Source organism: Microplitis demolitor, chromosome 4 (genome assembly GCF_026212275.2).
Source record: "Microplitis demolitor isolate Queensland-Clemson2020A chromosome 4, iyMicDemo2.1a, whole genome shotgun sequence".
Classification (NCBI taxonomy): domain Eukaryota; kingdom Metazoa; phylum Arthropoda; class Insecta; order Hymenoptera; family Braconidae; genus Microplitis; species Microplitis demolitor.
In genome coordinates, this window is record NC_068548.1 from 5998759 (window position 1) to 6021528 (window position 22770).

Here is a 22770-nt window from a genome sequence, read left to right on the forward strand (position 1 = left end):
ACCATTTAAATTACACTTTTTTTTTGCTGTAAAAGTGAGAAAATTAAAATGAAAAATTATTTTTCTACCGGTACAATTTCACTACATTTTAACTAATTTTTCGCCATTATTATTATTATTATTAATATATTTTTTTTCAATAATACTATCATATTACCACAGTGCGATATATAAATTACGCGTATATTTTATTAATTATTTATTTAAATTCATAAAAAAATTTGTTGAATTAATTAATTCGATTGCCTTTCATTTTTTTTTTTAATTAACATCAGTCAGATTATATTTATATATACATAAATATATGACTCAATAAAATAATTTATAAATTAATAAAATATATATTTAAACATAAATAAATAAATGTTATGGTCCACAATTGTTGTCTATATTTGAATATTTATTTTAAATAAAATATTTAGGCCTTTGTAAAAAAAAAAAAAAAAAATGAAATAAAAAACTTAGCTTGTAAAAATTATTTTTTCCAAAATTTTTACATCTGAATAATTTCAATTAATAGAAAATTAAATGCTCTTTAATATGAGTACCAACAAGTCGTACTTATTTTTTTTTCCAAGGCATTCATATATTTTTATTTACGAGTATTTAAATATATGTATTACGTTTGATGTACTTAAATTAAGTATGTGTTGTAGGTACTCATTTTAAAACGCATGAAATTTTTTTATCATTTTATGTATTTAAAAAATGTTTAAACTAATTTTTTTATTAAAGTGTTAAATTAAATGATCCTGAAGTTAGAAGACGATTAAAAATTTTTGGATATTTTTAAACAAATGAATTGAAAAAGAAAAAAAAATAAATAAAAAAATGCACGTGTAGAAAATTTTAAAAACTGTAGGTGCAATTTTTTGAAATATTTTTTTTATAATTTATCGTTTCTAAAAAAAAATTCAAAAATTATTAGACGTCAGCTAACTTCAGTATCATTAAATTGAATCACAAATTTAAAAAAAATTTTTTTTTCTCATTTCATTGTACAGAAAATTTAGTGCCCTTTAAAATGAATACCAACAAGACATAATTATTTTTATTCGATTTTCAATAATTCATATATTTTCAATACTCCTAAATGAAAATATATGTATATCGTAATTACAAATAAAAATAAATATGTCTTGTTGGTACTCATTTTAAAAGGCATGGAATTTTCTATCAATTTCCATGACTAAAAACTTAAAAAGATAATTTTTGTTAACTTAACTTTAAAATAAAATTTTGAATACTGATAAAATTGGCTAACATGAACATCTCCAAGCATCTCCTTGCTGCGATGGTGATTGTGCTTTAATAATACTATCAGCACCTTCACGTTCTGATGCTTCAAATAAACTGGCCTATAAAAAAATTAATTTTTAAAGTAATTAATTAATTACTTACTTGATCAGGTAATTAATTATATAAGTAATAAGTAGGAAAATATATATTTAATTACTCTTCGGCCTCTTTGTTCGCGTATTCTCCGTGCTAATGTTAGAAAAGCATCTTCAATATTTATATTTTCTTTACAAGAAACTTCAAAAAATGGCATATCAAAATTATCAGCTATTTTTTGACCGCGTTCTGCATCAACAGCTCGATTATTTGTCGCGTCACATTTATTTGCTGTTAATACTTTAACAACATCCGGAGATGCATTCTATAAAGAATAATAATTATATATATTAATATTTAAAATTTTTTATTTTTATTAATTAAAATATATCTATATCTTTAGGATTTATGTAAATAAATATAGACTGTTGGCACTTGATTGAAAGAGCATTAAATTCTCTATCAATTTTTGCGACAAAAAGTTTTTTTTTTTTTTTTTCATAAAATTTTGAAAATATGAAGTATGGAAAGAAAAATTTTTTTATTTTTAAAATATGTAGAGAATTTAATGCAATTTAAAATGATTGCAAACAATCTATATTTATTTTCAATCATTCTGAAGATTCATATATTTTTATAAGTGCAAATAAAAATATATGTATATCTTTGATATAAAAAAAAAATAAGTCTGGCTTAATGGTACTCATTTTAAAGGGAATTTAATTTTTTACTCAACTGACTCCATAAATAATTTTTTTCAAATTTTTGAACTAACAATCAAATTTAAATTCTCGAAATTATTTTTGCCATACATACAAACATCAAAAGCTCGTGTATTTTTGGTTAATTTATCAAATTTTAAATATCTTATATTGTAAAATAATCGGGAATGAATCCGGATTTCATTTTAATCCTTCACTCCGTCACTCGGAGTTTTGGAGTTAAAAAAAAATCACTCTGCATGCGGAGTGAATAGGGATTTTTGTATGAGCGGAGTGATTTCGGAGTGACGCGGATTTTATTTCAATCCGGATTCACTCCGGTCCGAGTTTAAATACTTAAATAAATTAATATTTAATAGAAACATCTGTTAATTAGAAACATAATTATTTAAATAAATAATTGATTCAGATATTAATAATTAAACTTTAAATATGTTTTTAATTTATAAAATGTTTTAGTAACTCACTAAATTATAATTTCATATATATAATATATAATGAAAATATTAAATTATTGAATAGCTATAGTGACATAGTTTTTATGGGAATATTTTATATTTCGGTACAATATGAAATGTTATCTCGTGGTATGGTTGATGTTAGTCATATGACAGTTTGTGACTCAGTGGAATTATATTTACTCAAGCTTTATTATGAGCTGCTTAAAATTTTTAAAATTCATTTCGCGTAAGTATATGAAAAGAAAGCTCGTAATTATTTCCATACTCAATATAAATGTCAAAATATCAAAGACCTAAGCTCACTATTTATTAGTAATTTTTTTTATAATCAATATTTCCCGAAACTTTTCTTCGGAGTGAAATTCACGGGGGAATTAAATAAATAAAAAGTCCTCCACTCCGCGTTCACTCCGAAAATTTTTTACAATGTATTTTGCCTGAATCATTTCTAATTAATTTTATCTTATTAAAAATAAAACAAAATACCTCTTGTATATTTCGTAACCAGTATGACAAATGATTAAAACTATCAAGACTAGTGACATCATACATTAATAATATTCCCATTGCACCGCGATAATAAGCTGTCGTCAATGTACGAAATCTTTCCTGTCCAGCTGTATCCCTAAAATTCAAAATTAAATTATAATTAAAATTAAAAAAAAAAATGATTTACAATAATCACTTACCAAATTTGTAATTTTATCGGAGTACCATCCAAATTTATTATTTTTTGTTTAAAATCAATTCCTATAAAAAATCAAAAATAATTATCCCTAAAATTATCAATAAAAAAAAAAATTATATAAATTCTAAAATTAAGTAAAAAAAAATATTTAACTTTAAATTTATTTTTCATATTTATATATAATTCCGACTGTCGTAAAAATAAATAAATTTTACTAAAATCTAATGGTAAATTAATTAAATAATAAATATTTAATTAACATTTTATTGATTTGATAAATAAAAAAATGAATATAATTATGAATAATAACAATAATAATGAATATAATTCACCAATAGTTGATATATATGTATCATAATAACGTTCGTCACAGTAACGATGAACAATACAAGTTTTTCCGACATTAGAATCACCAAGAACTAAAACTTTGTACGTTGCTGCAAAATCTAATGCCATATTAATGTTTTTTTAATTAAACTTTTGTTGTTATTTATTTTTTATTTAACTTAACGGTGATATTTATATGATTATTTATTAATGAGATTATAAATAGTATGGATAAAGATTGTTGTTAGGTCGTCGGATGCTTTGTCTCGGCCAGGGGTTGAAATACTTGTACTTATTTTTACTTTTTCTTTCTTTCTTTTGGATCCAACTATACACACTAGGCACAAAGACTCTGGTGTAAGTTTGTATATATATATTTATGTATAGATATATATAAGAATATAGGGGTTGTAGGGGTTTTTATACGAATACGAATTACTGAAGGGATGAAAGATCGATTTGACGCATGCGTTGTTAATTCTTCTAGTGCTTGATTATATTATTGAAAAATAACTTTTTTTTTTAATTTTATTGATTTGCGATTTTTTGTAATTTAATTAAAATTAATTGGTAACTTAATCATTTTTTTGAATTTCTGATCTCAAAGTTTGGAAGAAAATTATTAATTATCAGAAAATTTTGCCGGTTTTTATTTCAGAAATAATTTTTCAGACTTGAAGTTTTTTGTAATTGACGATTGAGGCACGTGTTGGATATTAAGTTTATATATATATATATATATATATATATATATATATATATATATATTCAATCATTCGAAAAATGTTTATATGATTTAATAAAAGGCGCAATTACTAGAATTTTTTTTTTTTCAGCGGAAAATTAAAAAAAAATAAAAATTTCTGAAAATAATTGAAAAAATATTTTGTTTTTATGAAAATTAAAACAAAATTTAAACTAAAAATTTGAATTTTTTGATTCGTAATTATTGTAAATAAAAAAATAAAAAATGATAAATTTTACACAGAAAAAAAATTACTTGACGTAGTAAATTTTTTACCCGCCACAATAAAATTTTGTGTTAAAATTTGAAAATAAAATTAAATCGAGACAAAAAAAATCTTTTTCACGCCAAGAATTTTTTTTCTGTATAGATTTTATGACACTGGGATTTTCCTCGGGATTACTAGGATTGAAGCCCGAAGGAGAGACAAAGTTTAGTGATTTGTTTTACAGAAAATCTCCCAGAAAATTATCTATAATTTAAATCGTTCCGATGAATTAAAAAAAAAAAAATTCTATTTACATTTATAAGAAAGAAATATGTTTTGACATTCTGGGCCTTTGGTTGAATAGTAATGGGTCTTCTAGACCCAATGAAGAGGCAACGCTGCTAAGATTTCTTTCGACAAAAAATTTTTCCTCCTGCTACAACTCGTTCAAAAAAAACTGATCCATCCAATTGTTACCCTAGTAAATTCTTAAAATTAGATATGGAGATTTTTTTTTCGATTTGTTTATTTTTGTTATGTACTTTTTGATAAAAATTACCTCGATGTTCGAAAAAATAATCATTAATTAAATTACAATGAAAAATTAGTATAAAATCATTTTCTTATACTTTTAATTGTAAAAAAATATATTATATTTATATTTTTCAATACTGGTACATTTTTTTTTCATCAATCCGCCGTGAAATAGAACACTTTTGAAAAAAAAAACATTCAAAAATATTATTTTTCCATTTTTTTATGTCCAAAATGTCGTTGACCCCACTTACCAACAATTACCCTTTAAATAATAATTAAAAAAAGTAAATTATTTGATATGTATATAACAATTTATTTAAATTTGAAACCCATCACCTTATTGATACAATATTTAACAAAAATGCAATTTATCAATAAACATACAATATAAATTTTATCAAATTAAATTCATAAAATTACATAGTAATTGATTCATTAAAAATATGCTTTGTAGTAAAAATTAATTTTTGATTGCATTCATAAGTATATTTTTTATATATGCGTAAATATATAAGTATAAATTTTTTTTTTTTACAAATTGAAAAATCTCAAGTGGCCATTACGGAAGAAATATCAAATCATTATATATTTATTACATGGAATTATTTTTGAACATAACAATTGATGAGTGTAAAGATAGCAGACATCAGACATATTTAAAACTATAAATAAATAAAGTAAATAATTAATAAAATAAAATTTTGAAAAAATGGACTTATTAATTTTTAAATTTTTTAAATGCGCATTTTTTAAAAATTTTATTTCATTAATTATTTACTCTACTTATTAATAATTAAAAATTTATCTGATATCTGCTACATTCGCTCTCAGAAAAATTTTTAGTATTGTACTAAAATTTAATTAACTCTAGTGATAACTTTTTTTCTTTGCATTACAAATAATTTTTTTTTTTTTTATTTTAATAAGTCAAAATGTTTTATTTTTTGAAAACATTATCAATTGTTAACAATAAATTTTTTAATATAAATAAATAATATCAATTACAATTAATGATAATTATTTATAATTTTAAAATTCTAGTTTAATTCTACGAGGTATTTTACTACTTTGGGATATGTTAAACTTTTTTTAAATATAAGTCTTTAATTTGTCCTTTGATATGAAGTACATTTACCTAAGCGCTCATTAATAATTAATAATAAATAATTTATTTTGATTTATATATTAAACAAATACAATATTCATATCAAAATACTATACACAACAATTTTAATAATTAATTAATCACTCCCAGTCTTTATTTATAAATTATTTAATATTTAATTAATGGGGTCGCATATTAGGCTCATTAATAAATAAACAATTTTTAAAAAAATTATTTACAATAATTATTTGATTTAAAATTTTAAAAATCGTATTTATACTTTAAATTTTTCGTTAAAAAATAAATTTACAATTATTTGGTATTTTATTAAATAAGTAACTATAAAATCGAACACATACACAGGCCGACAATAACTAATCCTAGCATACAAGTTAAATCTCTTTTGATATTTAATGATAAGGGCTTGTTATTTTTTTTTGATAAAAAACTTTTAGAATCTGTGTCTGGAAGTACATTTGAATCGCGCCAATTAACTAGACAAAACGGTATCATAACGTGTAGTATGTCTGGTATCATAAAACCTAAATCACGTATTACCTAAAAAGATTAATTTATTAATTAATTATTTTAAATATTTAAACATATTGTCTTCTTCTTGTGTATAAAATTCTGCGTCAAATGAATACCCACATCACTATCTTTTAATGAGAATATTTTTTTCCAAAAACTCATATTCATATTTTGAAAAAAAAATATTTTATTTCAAATATAGTAGTGTGGGTACTTATTCCATCGGAAGTTGACTCTTGTACAAGAATCCGAAGTCAAAAATTCAAAAATTGAAATTTCAAATTTTTTAAATTTTTGTTTTAACTTTTTTGTGTTTCAATTTAATCAAATAAATATCATGGCTGTGTGTGATTGATAAATTTCTGCGTTAAATGAGTACCCACATTACTGGATTTCTTATTAAATTTTTTTTTTTTTTTCAAATTTAGCTTTTTAAATTTTGAAAAAGTTATTAACTCCGATTATAACGATGTGGGTACTCGTTCCACAAGAAATTTAATGACTAATAATTACCTGATGAGCATATCCTTCACCGCGTAAAACATTAGCAACAAATTGATCCCAACTGCCAGCAAAAATATGCAACAGCGCGATACCAGAAATAACAAACGCTTTCCTGTGTGTCACCTTGTATTTATTATCAGCTAATATTATCACAAAAATGGTTGATATCAACTCAGTGATGGTAAAAAACATCTGATGGTACCATTGTGAGTAAAAGTCATCATTCAAATAGTTTATGTAGACCCACCACGAATAATAGTGAGAAAATGTTGATGTTATGAATAATATGAGCATTCCATATCTCAGTCGACAGTGAAATGCCAACCGTGCCAAATATTTAGTTGTCTCGTAAAATGCCACAATGCCTATTACAATAATTGCCCATATTTTAATTGTATTTGAAGTAGCATTGAAATACATGTGCTTGTAAGAAGCTATTCCAGATTCATATGAACCTAAAAACAATTTTTTTTTTCTTAATATTTACATTAATTATCAAAAATTCATACAAATTTTTTAATTAACTACGTCTTCTGAAATAATCTATATAATTATACAATATATATAATCTTTGGAAAGGAAATTCTATTCTCTATAACTTTGATTTTTATAAAAAATACCCTACAACCAATTGCTCAATTGTTACGACCAATATTTTCAATAATTGTTACTTTAATTAGAGCTACCTATTAAACTATTAGAGCTAGCGATATTTTTAATCAGACAAAAATTGTAGCAAATTAAATTTTCTACAACTTTGGTCCTTATAAAAAATACCCTAAAACCAGTTGTTTAATTGTTATGACCATTTAAACGATTACAAAATTTTGTATATCAACAATTAACTATTTTTCGAATAATTGTTACTTTAATTGGAGCTATCTATTAAACTATTAGAGCTAGAGATATTTTTAATCAGACAAAAATTGTAGCAAATTAAATTTTCTACAACTTTAGTCCTTATAAAAAATACCCTAAAACCAGTTGTTTAATTGTTATGACCATTTAAACGATTACAAAATTTTGTATATCAACAATTAACTATTTTTCGAATAATTGTTACTTTAATTGGAGCTATCTATTAAACTATTAGAGCTAGAGATATTTTTAATCAGACAAAAATTGTAGCAAATTAAATTTTCTACAACTTTAGTCCTTATAAAAAATACCCTAAAACCAGTTGTTTAATTGTTATGACCATTTAAACGATTACAAAATTTTGTATATCAACAATTAACTATCTTTCGAATAATTGTTACTTTAATTGGAGCTATCTATTAAACTATTAGAGCTAGAGATATTTTTAATCAGACAAAAATTATAGCAAATTAAATTTTCTACAACTTTAGTCCTTATAAAAAATACTCTAAAACCAGTTGTTTAATTGTTATGATCATTTAAACAATTAAAAAATTTTTCATATCAACAGTTGACTATTTTTCCGATAATTTTTACTTCAATCAACATTATCTATTAAAGTATTAGATCTATAAAAATTTTTTATCAGACAAAAATGATCAGAAATTCAATTTCCTTTCCAAAGATCTCCCATAATGTCTAGTTGCGTCCAATGGCTCATCGCTTGACCAAAAAATTAAATTTACCCAATACTACTATCAATATATATGAATATATGACATAATTAAAAAATAAAGATAAATATTACCTTTGAACACAGTATCCCAACAGCTACATGAACAGTACTGTCTATCAACATCCCGTGAAAATTCACGCCAAAAATAATAAAGAAATAAAATATGTAATGGAGGCACAAGTAATGGTGCCAGCACACCAATTAATTTAGACCCATAATTTGAAAAATTGGAACAAATTACACGTCTGAGTATTCGTACAACCATTTTTCATTTAAGAATTTAATCTTTAAAAAAATTAACTACATCCGGCAACGGTTTAAAAAAAATTCAAATTTTTTTTTCATTCGATTATTTTTAATACAAACTTCGAAAATTTAAACAATCACTCCAAATATAAATAATAATTGCATAGGTTCAGTAAATACTAGTTAATACTTAATCTTATCTTTCATAAATTCTATTATCTATCCGACAATTAACAATAAACTAGATTTAAAACGTCACTTACTGAAACTGACTCATCAATTAAATTTTGATAACAAATTAATTAAACAAAATTAACCTTGGTATTTAGAAAATAATAATAATAAACTATGTAAATAAAGGTACTATTTATGTAAATACTTAGTTGACATCTTTGATATTTGTTGGAATATTTGGTCTAAGCAGTGACACTTTTTTGTTAGTCTCTGGAACGCGGATCGATACCACGTGTCTGTATTACATGATTATTGGAGTATTTAATTTTTTTTAGGACTAAGTGTCAAATCTTTTGTTATCGTAATTAATTTATCGGTTGAGTTGATAACGCGGCTATCTACATTATTGATATTTAAGGACCTTTATCAGATGCCAAATAAATCTGAATTTACGAAAACTTTAAAAATAAGGCGGGAGATGGCAGAGTGTGATCTTTTAAATTTTTGAATGTAGCGGCTGAAATTTTATAATTTAAAATAGAATTCATGATAGTCTTGAAAACTTGTGATTGTGAGTTTTTAATAGCTATGAAAATACTTGCAAGATTTGAAACAAACAAAAAAGAGCCATCTGGTCTTACTCGGAATGGAAAAGTAGATTTCTTATGTAAATACAATAAAGCTACAATAGTGTAATTAATATTTATTTTGTAAGCTTAAACATGAATTTCAAGGAAATTAGTTATGCCTTATCAATTAAAAGTTATTAGAAGACTAAGCTGCAGAAAAAAGCTTTTTTTATTTTTTGTCAATTTTTCGATATCATCGAATTGTTAGAAAAGATGTTTCAAAAAATCAAGTATTACAGTGAAAATTAAAGCTAACCGTTCAAATTTTGAGATACTTTTTACAGAATTGAATTATCATTTTTGATTCAAAAGTTTTTTTAGGATAAAGCCAAAAATTCATTTTTATGAAAATTAACAAAAATTTCAAACACCCATAACTTCTAAACTAATCGACCGATTGGGCTCATCTTCGAACTTGATCAAGGTAATCGTCCTATAAATAAGTGTATAAAATTTTATTAAGATCCGTTAAGAATTGCGGGCGCTATCGTGATGACTAGGCGCGTTATATTGTATATATATATATATATATATATATATATATATATATATATACATACATACATTTATACATACATACATTTATACATACATACATTTATACATACATATATAAATTTTTGAGCGGATGGCATTTTTTGACTCTACGAGGTAAAATAAAATGTAGGGTGCATGCAATACAGAAATGTATATACAGTAAATATCACAATCATTAACTTGCTACTATAAGGGTTGATACAGCTGTACACACTCACTCTCAATTCACCGATTTGAATTTTGCGCACAGTGATATTATAACTGTTTTATGGTAGTTCATAAAGTTTCTTAGACAGCATTTGAGTCGGAATAACTGTTTTACGACGTCTTTTTGAAGGAGTCCTCAAGAAGTCTTATAATGACTTTTTAAAGGTGTTATTTTTAAAAAGTCTTAATGAGGAATTCTTGCAGACTCCTTAAATATATTCTTGTTTTAAACTTTTTTATGAAGTCAAAATTAGGAGCTCCTTAAAACGTCATGGTAAATTCATATTGGTCAGAAAAATGAATTATTTTTAAAGACCAAACCATAAATAGGAACTCATTTAGAACTCATCAAAACGTCATTTTGCAATCTGGGGTATCAATGCATCAATTATTTGTTTCATGTTTCAGGACTAGCTGTAAGAAGTTCGTCTTTATGAGATTTAGAGAAATTATTTTATTCTTTTTAGTCCATCTTAAAAACGTGGTATATTAAAAAATTTTTTTTATTTAAACAGTTATATTAGTTATAAGCACAATTCATATTACAAGATTGAAAAAAAAAAAAAATTTCAATAAAATTACATTTATATTAGTAAAGAATACAGAAAATAAGTTTTTTACAAAAGTGAATTTATTTATTTGTACGATAGTATTTTTATAAAATGCCTTCATCATTTGAAAAATTAATAAAAAGTATAATAATCCGTAAGATCGAATTCGCGGTTAAAGGATCCGTTGAGTCATTGCCACCGTCAATTACAAACGAGATTAAAAATCCAGAATTTGAAAATAAAATCAACAATTGGAGTGACGTTGACAGTAATGAAATTCAAATAATGTGTGACGATGCAGTTAAAATCCTTCAATACTGCGCGGGGCATAAAAATGACGATGCAAGTAATTACGTTACTTCTGTAGTTAAAAAATTAAACGAAAAATTAACAACTCATTTTGACGTGAATAATCAACCTGAACGATTCCATTGGACCGAAGTGTCCAAAAGTATAACGCGTTTATTAGCAGTTTATATATCACTATCTAACTACGAAGATAACGAGGAAGTGAAACGTGACATTTGCCATCATTTGATTAACAAAATTATTCCGCCATTGAAACCATCTCTGCCTTGGTCTTACAAAAGTTCTGATACCATTATCAGTCTAACATTACCACGTGTCTATAGTAATTTTATGTACGATGAGAATAAACTGAAAGAGGAAGTAAAGGATAATATTTTCGTGTTAATTTCAGAACAGTATAAAAATTTGCATGATAATCAAGAATTGAGAGATAATTTTGAATATTATGATTTTTATAACAATTTGTATAGTTATTATTATGCTGCTATCAAAGATACACGTTTACTGGAATATAGAAAAATTTATGAAGATGATAGTATAACTATTAGCTATTAAACCCAAATGGAATTTTATTACTTTAGATTAAAATTTTGTGTTGATTACTAAAGCCTGCAGGTCTTAATAATCAACAGGATTTGGCCACACCACCGCCGCACCACCGCTGCACTTAATCTATGATATATATTTAAATTTACATCGCCACACCACCGCTGCACTACAGCTGTGACATATCATTGTCATAGCCATATATACACACTCACACACATAATATATATATATATATATATATATATATATATATATATATATATATATATATATATATATATATATATATGTACGTTCGTTTACGTCCAATATTTATTAATTTGATGTTTGAAAATTATGCATATTTTTTTATTATTATTAATTAATTTTTTTACTTAAAAAAATAATTTTGTGAATGGTTGCCCCAGTCTACACTACAAATTGTTTAGAAACTAATTATTAACTATCAATTGTAACTAATTAAAGTACTTATTTGATATAGCGTACAGAAATTTGATTTAAACTGGTAATTTGGTTTTAGAGTAATTTAAATAATTCTTGAAGTACTATTTGGTATAAAATTCAAAAATTCGAAACGTTCGGCTGTGGTGCGGCGGTGCTGGGAGATTTTTTTTCAAAGCGTGCGGCGGAATTTCCCGCCAAATGGTGGTGGTGCGGCGATATGATGCGGGCACCGTGCAGTGGTCGTTCGGCGATCGACTTAAAATCATTTTTTTGTCGAAAAATTAGAATTTCATTTTTACTCGGGTCCGATGGAACTCGTCTTCAACTTATTAGACATGCTAATTTTCAATATAATTACTAATTATTCTTTAAATCTTCCTCTCTCATTCTTATTTCTTGCTAAAAATATAAATAATTTTATAAAAATATCAAATTTATTGACGATTGGAATTTTCTGTCCAAAATAATATTTAATACTAATACGCATGAGGATCCTTAACATTTAGAAAAAATTATCATGGTCTAGAAATATCATGATATTGTCGATAATTGTATCATTGGAGAGCTAACAATTAAAAAAGGAAAAATTACGTCAACGTTATTAGATTTCATCATTCGATATAAATCAAATTTTCCCGCGCGTTTTCAAATTTGACTTCAATCTCCAATAACTTTTGAACAGATGGATTTATCAAAAAATGATAAGAGACTTTTTTTGTAGAGTGTTAAATTCCCTATAAATATATATCCTGCCCTTATCTGTAAAATGCAGAGGTATAAAATTTTAAGCGTAAAATTTTCTTTTCTTGTGTTATTTAAATGAAAAGTAAAAAATGATGATTCGCAACCTCTAAATATCAATATTAAGAGCTCATATTTTTTAACTAATTTTATTTTGGCATCTTTTGACAGAATTTAACAGCCACTTAAAAAAACTAAATTAGTCGATTTTTTTGATGTACCCTAACATATGTATAATTTGAGAAGAATGTAACACCTATTGGTTAACGATGTATGCGCGATACTTCAGACACATGCGCTGTAGAAGTATCGCGCACGCGCATCGGACAAAACCTTCAATAAGTCAAAATTAAATAAAATGTCCTGTCAATTTAAAAATTAATAAAATAATAAAAAATTACTATGCAACAATCATCAACATATTTCGGAAATAATTTAAATAATATTCCCGCATCATATATTTCTCTTGATCAAAACAATGTCCTCCCTGACCAATCGACAGTTCATATCCCCGTTGCCGCTGGAGGACCTCCGTTACTTCCTCCATTGGTTAGAGGTCAAAATATTCAAAGTGTAAGTTTTTTTCAAGCCATAAGCTTTCGAATAATTAAATAAATTCACTAATTAATTAAATTACTTGAATATTCAGGGTCCATATACACTGACAGTAACGAACAGTATGGTACTAGAACGAGAGCGTCAAAATCAAGAAATTTATCGCTTTTGGTTAGCACAGCAGAGACGTAATTTAGGAGGCACCCAAACTGACGAAGATTATTTTGCCGAATTCAAAAATTCTAAAATACGTCGAAATTTTATAACTAAAGTTTTTTTTATATTATTTTTACAATTTTTATTTACAACACTCTATGTATCTTTCTTCTTGTTCTAGTAAGTATAAGCCATTATTTACACATTAATTATCTACTTAATCTATTAATTGTTTAATTTATTATTTAAAAGTCCACCAGCACGTGATTTTATAAATCGTTACTGGTATTTATGGGTCATAGCAATGTAATTATTAATTTAAATTATTTATTTCGTAAAAGTATTTTCTGTTTAATTAAAAAATTTATTTTTTAGGACGGTATTTGTTTGCTCGTATTGTAGTATTTCGATAACCGATTGCGGAAGAAGACAATCAGGGTGGGGAATTACGTTATTGTTATTACTGGTAATTATTGCTCACACCTTTTACGAAGCGTACCTCTATCGCAAAAGAATATTATAAAAATATAGTGGCATAGATTCTTATTTTGATTTTTACACGACGTTTTTTGGTAAAATTTTTACCAGATAATTGGATCCGCACGTGTCTAATTTTGTGCTGTCAATTCTTAACGCGGTTCCATGATATCTCCCAATAAAATCTCTAGTCTTGCCGCGAGACGAGAACATTTTTCTTCTCATCTTGTCTCGTTTTTTGGATTTGGATTCACGTTTCGCCGAAATATTTTCGACTCTCGCAACACTAAAAATCTCAACACAACGAAAATTGATAAAAATCTATGGCTGCAAATTGACGTCAGGTCAACGATAAGAACTTGATGTAAACTTGCTGTCAAGTTGATCGAAATCATCAGAGATTTTACTATAAAAAATAATTTTGAAGAGATTTTATCACGGGGAAATTTTGTCAGAAAGATAAAGCCGTGTTACCTTTGACATTTAAATCTTCATTGGAAACTTGAAAGCGCCTCAAAAGCATAATATTGATTGGAACCCAATATCTTCTTATCGGTTTCATAAACAGAATTTTTAATCAGGAAGATGCTAAATCGCATCTCAGCTACGTAAAGATTTTTTTTTTTGCTATCAAATTGTACTTTTTTAACTTATTCTCACACCCACGGATAATTGAAAATTTATTTAAAGGCAATTGATCTGCAAAAAAAATTTTATTGCAGAGTCAGACCCTCACATATCTACTTTTACAAAGAGAAGATTAACAGCCAAGTTTACTTTAAACTCATTAGAGACTCGCGTCTTCTGACATTTACCAAATTATAAATAAATAAATATTATTAATAAATTATTTTAGACACTTGCTGAGTCGCATTTAGCTGCCTACATATCAATTCGCTTTCAAGTAGAAGTGGTCTTGATAACTGTTGGTATGACCGCGGCAGTAACACTATTAGTTTCGCTTGCGGCTATTTTTTTCAAAGTAACCCATCAGTTATTTAATCATAATTGTCAATAATTTATAAATTATTAATTAATAATTTCCTTTCAGTTTGATTTCACCATGTGGGCTGGACTCTTAAGTATTTTGGGCGTCGTTTTATTGATGGCGATCGTATTATTGACAGTGTTATTGATGTACACTAAAATTTCAATTATCATCACAGTTTTTGGTGTAATCGGTGCTTTGATATTTTCATTGGTAATAATTATTAATAGTAATGTATTCCAAGTACTTACAACAAAGTACGGTACTTAAATTATTGTATTTATTTCAGTATCTGTACTTTGATGTGCAGACAATAATGGGCGGTAGGAAAATTCAATTATCCCCGGATGAAGTTATATTCGCCACAACACAACTTTACGTCGATATTATTGGTCTTTATCGTTATTTATTGCTCGTGATTGGTGGATCTACTAGAACTTAATCATTTATTAATTTTTATAAACACTTTACACTATTTTTTATATCAATATATTTTTTTATTACAAAAATTAATTTCTGATATTTACAATTTTCCTTTATTTAAGAACAAAAATAATTATGTATTATTTTTATTGCCATTTTCGTGCAAACTAACTAATTTCCGTTAATTTGAGTACCCACATGACCAAATTTTAATTTCAAAAATTATTTCTACAAAATTATCGATTTTTTTACCAAAAAAAAAAAGTTAATTAAAACTGTGGCTTGTGGGTACTCATTTAATGCGTCTTTTTATTCTCTACACGACGAACAATTCAAAAAAAACTTTAAATTACCTAATTTCCAAAAAAAAGTCAGAAACATATAAATAGTCATTTTTTCAAATTTCTTGACACCAACCTATTGACAATGAGTTTAGTAATTTAAATTTCGACTCATATTCAAATTTTATTTATTGATTATCTAGATTTCGAAAATAATCCATCAATTCGAAACAAACAGACAAATAAATCGGTGGATATAAAATATGTCTTTCCTTTTTATTTTATTCCGACTTATCTTTGTATGTCCTTCGCATTTCGTGTTGCCGTTGCTACTCACACACACCCACATATATAAATGTATATATATACGTAGTATATAAAATATCAGTGTGTAGTGGCGACTGATAGAGGTCACAAACTTTATGTCATTCATGCAAATATACATAAAACTTTTCAGCTGTGAAATCTCTTTCGATACTAAACGTGATGAGTAATTTTGTTGTTTCTTTCATTATCAACTAATCGATGGAAATTTTTTAAAAATAATTTTTATTTTTAAATAATTCCTCATAAGCTGTCAATAACGGAAATTGCTTTTTTTTTTTTTTTAATTTTCTTATTTTTTTTTTACTTTTTCCAAAAAAATTTCTTTTCACAAAAAAAAAAAAAAATCATATTCTCGTTACTTAATCATCCATACTCTGGTAAAGTAAAAAGTTTTCTACTGAAATAAAAAATCTCAACATAAAATATCACACCCCAGTTTTGGAGCGTAATTTATATTTCCGGTTTATACTCACATTTAAACTGAAACTGACCAAGACAAAATGAATCAAAAATTTTACCTATTGAAAAAATTTGAAGACCAGCAAATTATTTCCCAAAAAAATTTAACTAAAATACTAATTTCAAATTTCTTTCCCATAACTTTTCAAAATTTTCTAATCCATATATTCATCTTTCATTTATACTCCAAAAATTTTCTCTATTTGATTCCAAAAAAATATTTTACATAAAATCTTAACATCTCCTGTAATTCTTATTATAAATTAGACTAATTTTTTTATTAAAAAAAACAAAAAGCAAAAGCAGAAAAAAAGTTTCTTTTTTTTTTTTTTTTTTTTTTTATAAAAATAAAATAATATACCAGAGGTAAAAGATTTTAGTTGGTTTTATTTTTAGTTATATACCCTCAGTATATATATATACATATATATATATATGTCCATATATATATATACATATAGATATATATAGATATATATATATATATATATATATATATATATATATATATATATATAAATTCCTTTCTATATATGTAGATATATATTATTTCCCTCTCTATTTCGTTGTCTCTCTTTACTTCAATACTATATATATATATATATATATATATATATATATATATATATATATATATATATATATATATATATATATATATATATTTATATATATATATATATATATATATATATATATATATATTTATATATATATATATTATTGCGAGAGAGACCAAGAAATATATATATATATATATATATATATATATATATATACATATATATATATATATATATATATATATATATATATATATATATATATATATATATATATATATATATATATATATTTATATTTATATATATAAAATATATTCTAACAGTGAGAAAGTAAGTAATGAAAAATTTAACAAAAATTTGTTATTAATTAAAACAAATAAATAATAAATTAAAAAATTTTAAAAATTCGCTCGCGTCAAACACATGGTGCATTACATACACACAGAAAATAATAATAATAGTATTTAAATCAATACCCAACACAAGCTCATTTTAACGTCTTATATTTATCGTGACGCAGATACGTCACTGGGTGTTTTTTGAAAAATTCAAAAAATTATATACTTGATTTAAATATTATGTTATTTGTTGTGATAAATACAATAATTTTTAAAATTACACTGGGGCTCGCGAAATCGAAATTTTTTTTTTATTTAGAAATAAAAGATAAGATAACGAATATATAACCGTCCTTCTTTCTGTATTTTCATACTTGTGTCTTACACATACATGTTTTAATATTAATATATGTATATATATATTTATATGTGATAGTTATATGTATGGGGGGCACATAATTCATTAAAACTCAAGGCTGTTAAGACTTTTTAAATTTTTTAAAATTAATTTATAAGTGTTGACTTGCTTTAGATTTTTATAACCACAAATATCTGTTATATATTTATATTTATATATATACATCATATATTTTTTTATATTGTTATAGATAATAGTTATAAAAAATGGTAAATAGTTGTCGGCTTTGGGTCATAAAATTATTTCTTTTTTTTTTTTTATTAACAAATATTTTTATTTGTTGCAGTTTGAAAAAATAACTCTACAACCTTTAGCAACATTGTTTAAACAAACAATGAAACATGCTCATAAAAAACCTTCTCTGTTACCAAATAATTATGGTAAGTATTTAATTAATTTTTTTTTTACTAGACCCAGTTATGGATTTTATCAATTTGTTTTTTTTTTTTAGGATCAAAGATAATTAAAAAAAAATACAGCACATCGATTATTAATGATGATGTTTTATTTAGAGAGGTAATATTCATAAATATATCCATATGTTTATAAATATTTATATATATGTTTCCATGTATTGGAGCAACTATTTTTTGATTTCAAAAAATTTCTTAGCAAGTAAAAGAAAAGAATAATGATCATTGTTTAAATGTATTGGGCAAATCATAAAGAAAAGATGTATTTTCTGATTGATTTGTATTAAATTTATCCTAAAATGAATCAGAATTTTGTTATTTTTACAAGATTTTGAAAATGGTTATTAAAGAAATAATTTTTGAGTCTGAATTAATGACTTAGCTAAATATTTGATTTAAATAAGAAAAGTTGCTCTAAATTACTTACCATAATATATATATATATATATATATATATATATATATATATATATATATATATATATATATATATATATAGGGTGTGTGAGTAATGTTTGAATTGAATCGAATATTACTATGCATAATTTGAATTGTATAATTCAAATTATTCGTCAATTTTTGAATTATTCGAATTATTCGTAAAATTTTGAGACATTTGTTAATTGTTGAATAATTCGTGAATTTTCAAAATATTTTTCAATTTTGAAATTCATTAGTTTTCGAATTATTCATAAATTTTTTAAATATTAAGGAATTTTTAAATTATTTTTTAATTTCTGAAATATTTGTGACTTTTCGAAATATTAAAATATACGTGAGTTCCCAAATTAGTCATAAATTTTAAAATTATTTGTGAACTTTCAAATTATTCGTAAATTGTCAAAGTATTCGTGAATTTTTAAATATTTGTGAATTTTCGAATTATTCATTGAGTTTCCAGATTATTCATAAATTTTTGTATTATTCAATTGCAATTGTAGTTTTCGATTCAAATTTAAAATACAATTTTTTTTTCTAATTCAAGTAGCACAGAGACAATTCTAAGATGTATTTTAAAAGGACAAGACAAATTTTTTTTGTCTCAAAGCCAAGTTCTTTTATATAAATTAGACATATAGATGTTGGTCCTAGGAGTTATAGAAAATTTGTGTTCTCTTTACCGTCCCAAAAAAGTCATTTCAATTTAATTTTTATCATCACTTGTGTCAAGTCTTTTAAGCAGATATTTTTTTAGTGATATAAATTTTTGATCGCTTTGCCCACAATTTGGTGTCTTATCGATAAGTCAAAAAACAGCCTCAAAGCGTCGATCTTATAAATGTCACAAAGTGTGTTACTTGGAAATTATATTTTTACAAAATTTAGTAACAATTCAAATATTTGAATAATTTGAAATTTACGTTCTTTAAAAATCCATAAATAATTCAAATTTTTTAAATAATTTTAAAACATGAGTATTTCGAATTATTCGATTCAAATTATTTGCACATATAATATCAATATATATATGGTAATAATTAAAGATATAATTGATTTAGATTGATGATAAGGGAGTAGTGATATTAAATCGTCCGAAGCAATTGAATGCGTTAAACTTATCGATGGTAAATAAAATATATCCAAAATTAAAAAAGTGGGAGGATAGGAAGAATCTTGTTATCATTAAGGGCACTGGAGACCGAGCATTCTGTGCTGGAGGAGATGTCAAATATTTGACAGTCGCATTGAATGAACCAAATGGTCACAAAGCTGGCCATGATTTTTTTCGGGCCGAGTATGCGTAAGTTTTTTTATATTTTATTTAAATCGTATGTGGATTTTGAGATTGGGTGAAAAAGTTGTGAAACCTATAGAAAATTTAGTGATCTTCAAACCAGTCATGAAGAATCATGTGATAAATTTAATATTTAAAAAGTGATGATCAATTGAATATGATAAATGTTAAATAAAAAAATTATTTTTTAACAGAATATGATTTCCGTTGACTATAATTACTTGTAACTGTTTAAGTACTGAAGCTATGATAAAATTGATAAGGAACTTTTTTGTAGAGAATTTAATGTTCTATAAAAAAGCACTCTTTGATTTTTTTTGATAAACTCATTATTTAAAAAGTTACAGGTAATTAAAAATTATAAAATTATTTAAAATGGTTTTTTAAGAATATTTAACTCTATGTCTTATAATTGAGTGTAACTTTTTTAATTTTAAATTTATCGTTTCATTACTAAGGACCTTTTTTGTCGAGCGTTAAATTCTCTACAAATTTGTCATAAAACTTTTTTCTATAGAGTCAAAATTTCAAGAGTTATAAGAGATTTTATTAAAAATTTTCTTAATACATCAACAAACATTTATTTGATAGCTTATTAATTTAATTAATCAATAGATTGGATCATTTAATTGGTACATATGAAAAGCCATTTGTTGCAATAATAAATGGCATAACCATGGGTGGTGGTGTTGGACTATCAGTTCATGGTAAATATCGAGTCGCCACTGAATCAACTTTATTTGCGATGCCAGAAACTGCGATTGGGCTATTCCCCGACGTTGGCGGTACTTATTTCCTACCTCGATTAAAAGGCAAACTTGGTTTGTACCTCGGACTCACTGGACAACGTCTCAAAGGTACCAAAACTAAAATAACTAATTAATTAATTTTTTCATAATTTTAATAATTGTCGATTCTTTTTCGCAAAATGGACTAAATATTCGAACAGCTGACGCGATTCTGCGTAAAATGAGTACCAACAACGATACTTTTGGACAAAGACTATTTTCAAATTATTTTTGATGATTAATGATAATTTTTTGAAAAAACTTTTTTTTTGGTATATTACTAGTAAATTCTGTTAGCTGATATAATTCCACGTAAAACGAGCACCCACATCATTATATTACAACAAAAAGTTCATTTATTAATTTTATAAATATATGAGGCAGCCATTTTGAAAATCAAAATCAATTGATCAAAATATTGTGATGCGGGTACTCAAACGACCGGAAATCGAATCCAGAAGTCAACTGTAACAATATAATTTTCCAAAAAAAATATTAGGTCATGATTATTATTTTGATCACGTAATTTTTTATTTTTTTTTTTTTTTTTTTTTTTTTTTTTTTTCAAACATATTGATGTGGGTACTCAAACTAGAGGAAAATGGTTGAAAAATATGACTATAAAATTTATTTCTATTTTAGATTGATTAAAAAAAAACACTAATGAATAATTATTAAATTTATTTATAGGCGAAGATGTAAAACATGCTGGAATAGCAACTCACTACGTGCCATCATCAAAACTCGAAGACCTGACCCAGGTATTACTCGAGTCAGATGACCAAGATGTCGACGAAATACTCGAAAGTTTTGAGTCGACGGTAGAAACCGAATTTAGTCTTGACAAATTTTTGCCACGGATAGATAAATGTTTTTCTGCGGATACTATCGAAGGAATTATTGACAATTTAAAAGAAGATAATACGGAGTGGTCAAAAATAGTACTTGAAAATTTACAAAAAATGTCACCGTCGTCATTAAAAATCACGAAGGAAGCGTTGGACCGCGGAAAAAATTTAACTTTCGATGAGTGCCTAAAAATGGAGTATCGACTTGCCTGGCGAGCATGCGATCGTTCAAGCGATTTTTATGAAGGTGTACGTGCGCTATTAGTCGACAAAGATCTCAATCCCAAGTGGAACCCGCCAACTCTTCAGGAAGTTACTGATAAATATGTTAAGAGTAAATTTGAACCTTTAGCTCCCGAACATGAGTTACAACTTCGTTAAATGTTATGATCATTATTATTATTGTTAATTTAATGTAATTAGATATTAATGTACTGAACTTTTTTTTTTATTAGAAATAAAAATTTTAATTAATAATATTTTTTTCAAAATATAGTCATGTGGGTACTCATTCCAGAGGAAATTTCATAGATTACAAGACCCATTAATCAAAATTATAAAATTTTGAATTTTCAAATTTTTGAAATTTTATTTTTATAAAAAAATTTATATTGTAGTTTCGTAAAGGTCATAATTCTGCATTGAATAAGTACATTAATCAATTACGGAATTTTTTTTTCTTCAAAATTTCGTAAAATTTTGAAAAAAAAAAAAAAAAAAAAAAATTCTAGTCCTAATATATTGATGTGGATACTTATTTTAACGGAAATTCATCTCACTACAATAATATGAACTCAAAATTTCAAATTTTGTAATGTGAGTAACTATACTAATCTTTATTTTTTATTTTTTTT

The 22770-nt window shown here is 24.9% G+C and overlaps 5 protein-coding genes across 6 annotated transcripts; 3 read left to right on the forward strand and 2 right to left on the reverse strand.

Moving 5' to 3' along the window:
- Nucleotides 1–1157: 1157 nt before the first annotated feature.
- On the reverse strand, nucleotides 1158–3797 carry LOC103580600 (ras-related protein Rab-8A). The gene is made up of 5 exons (XM_008562413.1): nucleotides 3539–3797; nucleotides 3208–3268; nucleotides 3005–3143; nucleotides 1457–1660; nucleotides 1158–1358 (listed from the first exon to the last, which is right to left on the reverse strand). Exons 1-5 carry the CDS (start codon nucleotides 3660–3662, stop codon nucleotides 1260–1262), a joined length of 627 nt encoding a protein of 208 aa, XP_008560635.1. The 5' UTR covers nucleotides 3663–3797; the 3' UTR covers nucleotides 1158–1259.
- A 2127-nt stretch (nucleotides 3798–5924) lies between these two features.
- On the reverse strand, nucleotides 5925–9593 carry LOC103580599 (conserved uncharacterized protein). Its single transcript, XM_008562412.3, has 3 exons — nucleotides 8830–9593; nucleotides 7173–7618; nucleotides 5925–6686 (listed from the first exon to the last, which is right to left on the reverse strand). The coding sequence occupies exons 1-3, from the start codon at nucleotides 9020–9022 to the stop codon at nucleotides 6468–6470; spliced, it is 858 nt and encodes a 285-aa protein (XP_008560634.1). The 5' UTR covers nucleotides 9023–9593; the 3' UTR covers nucleotides 5925–6467.
- A 1482-nt stretch (nucleotides 9594–11075) lies between these two features.
- On the forward strand, nucleotides 11076–12167 carry Odv-e66-4 (putative envelope protein ODV-E66-4). Its single transcript, XM_008562411.3, has one exon. It carries the CDS (start codon nucleotides 11213–11215, stop codon nucleotides 11963–11965), a length of 753 nt encoding a protein of 250 aa, XP_008560633.1. The 5' UTR covers nucleotides 11076–11212; the 3' UTR covers nucleotides 11966–12167.
- Nucleotides 12168–13546: 1379 nt separating this feature from the next.
- Nucleotides 13547–15764, forward strand: LOC103580596 (protein lifeguard 2). Its single transcript, XM_008562410.2, has 7 exons — nucleotides 13547–13717; nucleotides 13794–14035; nucleotides 14108–14161; nucleotides 14231–14321; nucleotides 15189–15314; nucleotides 15384–15533; nucleotides 15610–15764. The coding sequence occupies exons 1-7, from the start codon at nucleotides 13547–13549 to the stop codon at nucleotides 15760–15762; spliced, it is 987 nt and encodes a 328-aa protein (XP_008560632.2). The 3' UTR covers nucleotides 15763–15764.
- A 1915-nt stretch (nucleotides 15765–17679) lies between these two features.
- On the forward strand, nucleotides 17680–22411 carry LOC103580595 (3-hydroxyisobutyryl-CoA hydrolase, mitochondrial). 2 transcript variants are annotated; one of them, XM_053738240.1, is made up of 6 exons: nucleotides 17680–17706; nucleotides 18419–18512; nucleotides 18584–18648; nucleotides 20045–20286; nucleotides 20896–21137; nucleotides 21759–22411. In XM_053738240.1, exons 2-6 carry the CDS (start codon nucleotides 18467–18469, stop codon nucleotides 22295–22297), a joined length of 1134 nt encoding a protein of 377 aa, XP_053594215.1. In that variant the 5' UTR covers nucleotides 17680–17706; nucleotides 18419–18466; the 3' UTR covers nucleotides 22298–22411. The 2 variants fall into 2 exon arrangements, with proteins under 2 accessions (XP_053594215.1, XP_053594214.1); XM_053738239.1 differs by lacking the exon at nucleotides 17680–17706 and adding an exon at nucleotides 17853–18341.
- The last annotated feature ends 359 nt before the right edge of the window (nucleotides 22412–22770 follow it).

Excerpts from the sequence above, each read along its gene's own strand:
- LOC103580595 (XM_053738239.1), top strand. Across the intron at positions 18,649-20,044 it reads ATGATGTTTTATTTAGAGAG|ATTGATGATAAGGGAGTAGT; the intron begins GTAATATTCATA and ends TAATTGATTTAG. Across the intron at positions 20,287-20,895 it reads TTTTTTCGGGCCGAGTATGC|ATTGGATCATTTAATTGGTA; the intron begins GTAAGTTTTTTT and ends ATTAATCAATAG.
- LOC103580599 (XM_008562412.3), bottom strand. The coding sequence starts at position 9,022 with ATGGTTGTACGAATACTCAGACGTGTAATTTGTTCCAATTTTTCAAAT. Across the intron at positions 7,619-8,829 it reads TTGGGATACTGTGTTCAAAG|GTTCATATGAATCTGGAATA; the intron begins GTAATATTTATC and ends AATTGTTTTTAG. Across the intron at positions 6,687-7,172 it reads GTGAAGGATATGCTCATCAG|GTAATACGTGATTTAGGTTT; the intron begins GTAATTATTAGT and ends TAATCTTTTTAG.
- LOC103580596 (XM_008562410.2), top strand. The coding sequence starts at position 13,547 with ATGCAACAATCATCAACATATTTCGGAAATAATTTAAATAATATTCCC. Across the intron at positions 13,718-13,793 it reads GAGGTCAAAATATTCAAAGT|GGTCCATATACACTGACAGT; the intron begins GTAAGTTTTTTT and ends TTGAATATTCAG. Across the intron at positions 15,315-15,383 it reads TTGCGGCTATTTTTTTCAAA|TTTGATTTCACCATGTGGGC; the intron begins GTAACCCATCAG and ends ATTTCCTTTCAG.
- Odv-e66-4 (XM_008562411.3), top strand. The coding sequence starts at position 11,213 with ATGCCTTCATCATTTGAAAAATTAATAAAAAGTATAATAATCCGTAAG.
- LOC103580600 (XM_008562413.1), bottom strand. The coding sequence starts at position 3,662 with ATGGCATTAGATTTTGCAGCAACGTACAAAGTTTTAGTTCTTGGTGAT. Across the intron at positions 3,144-3,207 it reads CCGATAAAATTACAAATTTG|GGATACAGCTGGACAGGAAA; the intron begins GTAAGTGATTAT and ends TTTGAATTTTAG. Across the intron at positions 1,661-3,004 it reads GGTTACGAAATATACAAGAG|AATGCATCTCCGGATGTTGT; the intron begins GTATTTTGTTTT and ends TATTCTTTATAG.